Genomic DNA, 2,650 nt, shown 5'->3' on the forward strand with positions numbered 1-2,650 from the left:
AAGTAAGGAATTACAATAAAGAATTCAGGTTTGAAAATATTTGGTGCTCGTATGAGGCAGCTAAAGGTATCATAACCAAATCTTGGGGGAAAATGACTTTGGTAATGCTAATGAAATTCTTCAGAGGAAAATAAAAAGGTCTCTTAAGAACCTTTTTTATTGGAGTAAAAATAAGTTGAAGGAGCTGAACTTGAGAAACTAGGTGCTAAAGCAGGAGATTTTGGAATTCCAAAATAGAGAAGTTTCTGTTGGAGGCTTGATTCAGGGAGATCTGATTCTATTGAGAAGCAAAGTTGTGGAATTTAATTCAAACTTGGCTAGAATCTCAACTTGGTGGAGAAAAAGATCTAAAAGCCAATGGATGGATGAAGGCGAGAAAAATACAAGATATTATCACACTTATGCTACAGCCAAGAAGAAGAGCAATCATATTCTGCAAATTACTTGGGAGGATGGATCGTTGGTTTCAGATCATGAAGATATCCATAAGATTATGGAGAATTTTTTCAGAAATAAGTGGTGCAAGCGCAGCTGTGATTTGAAAAATTGGCCAAATTTCAAAAGTTATGATGGCATTCAGGTTAAAATGAGGAAAATTCTGGAAGCTGAATTCACTATAGAAGAATTGAAGATAACACTCAATAATATGGGCAATAACAAATCTCTTGGAGCTGACGGTGCAAATGCCTATTTTTTCAAAAATTATTGGAGCATTGTGGAGAGAGCAACATGGAATGCTGTTAATAATTTTTTCAAAATAGGGGAAATACCAGAGCAATGGAAGGAAACGGTGGTTGTGCTGATTCCGAAAATACAGAATGCTATGGAGTGTTCCAAATTCAGGCCAATTTTCCAATGCCAAACGATTTACAAGATGGTTGCTGGTATGATTCTCAATAGATTTAAAAATTGCCTTCCGGGAGTCATTTCTGAATTCCAGGGTGCGTTTGTACCAAGCAGGAATATTTCGGACAATTAACTCATTGCAAATGAAATTATTTGCAAGATGAAATCATCTTTTGCTAAGCCGGGATATTTCCTTCTTAAACTTGACATGGAGCAAGCGTACGACTGTATGTGCTAGTAAACTCTTGAACATATTTTGAATCTAACAGGTTTTCTTGATAGATTAATTTATCTAATTCTGCAATGTGTTTCAAACCTGAAATTCTCTGTTGTAATTAATGGCAGAAGAATTGAGTGGATTAATGCTCAATGTGGATTTAGGCAGGGGTGTTCGTTGTTGCCAAGCTTGTTCATTTTATGCTCAGATCTTCTAGCTAAAGCTCTTAATGAACATTATGTGCAATTGGGGATGAGACTAGCGTCAAATAAAGAGAAGCTCACACATTTGTTATTTGTAGACGATGTCCTAGTAACTACTGAAGCTTATAGCAAAAATCTGAGAACGCTGAAGAAACTTTTCAAGTGTTACTGCAGCTGGACGGGCCAGGCGATCAACTCTGAGAAATCCATTGTTCTTTATGGCAAGGTAGTCTCCAAAAAGAGAAGAATCAATCTGAATAAAATTATGGGGTATAAAGAAGGAAAAGAATTATTCTATTTGGGTATTAAATTGGTTTTAAGAAGAATGAAAGCTGAAGACTACAACAGCATCATTGAGAAAGCAATGTGTAGACTTAATTCTTGGGGAGCTAGATGGCTTTCTCTGGCTTGAAGAATTCTCCTCATCAGAACTGCCTATTCGAGCATGATTAATTATCAGGTAGCACCCTCCCTCACTCCTAAAAGCATTTTAAAGAAAGTTGACAAAATATGTAGGAAATTCTTCTGGCACAAAGATAATGGCAAACAAGGTTTGCATTATATTGCTTGGGAAACTCTATGCTTACCCACCAGCTTAGGGGGATTTGGCATGCATGGAGCTACGGAGAGATAGGGTCCTTTAAGATCAAGAATGGCATGGATGTTTTTACAGAACAATAATTCTCTACTCCATAAAATTCTTTTCAAAAAATTTGGAGCCAATATTTGGGAGGAAGGCATGAAGAGAGGAGTGTCTATAGTTTGGAAAATCATTAAAGAGGGTATTGATTATCTGAAACCAGTTGTTAGATGGCAGGTTAATAATGGTCATAATATCAATATCAATACTGACAATTGGATATTAGATAGAAGCCTCAACAGATGGCCGGCTACGTGTAATATGTTGGACATTGATGACAAGAAGGTTTCCTTTCTTATGGATGAAGATGGTAACTAGAATTCAGGAAAACTATCTAAATTCTTTTCAGGAGATATGGTAAAGCGTCTATACAGCAAATGGAGAAGGGGACAAATAATATAGAGGACAGAATTGAGCTTGTTCATACCAACACAGGGAAAACTGTATCAGCATTATGTGCTGAAGCTAACAGCTTTCAAAATGATAGTAAGTATAGCAAGTATAGGCTGAAGAAGTTAAAATTGGACCAAAAAGTTTACCTTTTTTGGTGGAGAGCGTTGAACGGTTCTTTACCAACGAAGGAGTGGTTATGTTATAGAAGATTGGCTAATACCACTGATTGTCCGAGAGGATGTCATGTGAATGAAGACACATAACACATTATCATCAAATGCAGCATGCTTAAGGTCATATTACAGAAACTGAGAAGCAGTGGTTTCAATGTCCCTTCATTTCAAAATCTGG

The 2,650-nt window shown here is 36.6% G+C and overlaps 1 protein-coding gene across 1 annotated transcript; it reads left to right on the forward strand.

The window, feature by feature from the left end:
* Window positions 1-361: 361 nt before the first annotated feature.
* On the forward strand, window positions 362-979 carry LOC110114233. The gene has a single exon (XM_020847035.1). It carries the CDS (start codon window positions 362-364, stop codon window positions 977-979), a length of 618 nt encoding a protein of 205 aa, XP_020702694.1.
* The last annotated feature ends 1,671 nt before the right edge of the window (window positions 980-2,650 follow it).

The sequence above is a fragment of the Dendrobium catenatum genome, unplaced genomic scaffold, assembly GCF_001605985.2.
Source record: "Dendrobium catenatum unplaced genomic scaffold, ASM160598v2 fragScaff_scaffold_490, whole genome shotgun sequence".
NCBI classification, from domain to species: Eukaryota; Viridiplantae; Streptophyta; class Magnoliopsida; order Asparagales; family Orchidaceae; genus Dendrobium; species Dendrobium catenatum.

Coding starts and splice junctions, on each gene's coding strand:
- LOC110114233 (XM_020847035.1), top strand. CDS start 362: ATGGATGAAGGCGAGAAAAATACAAGATATTATCACACTTATGCTACA.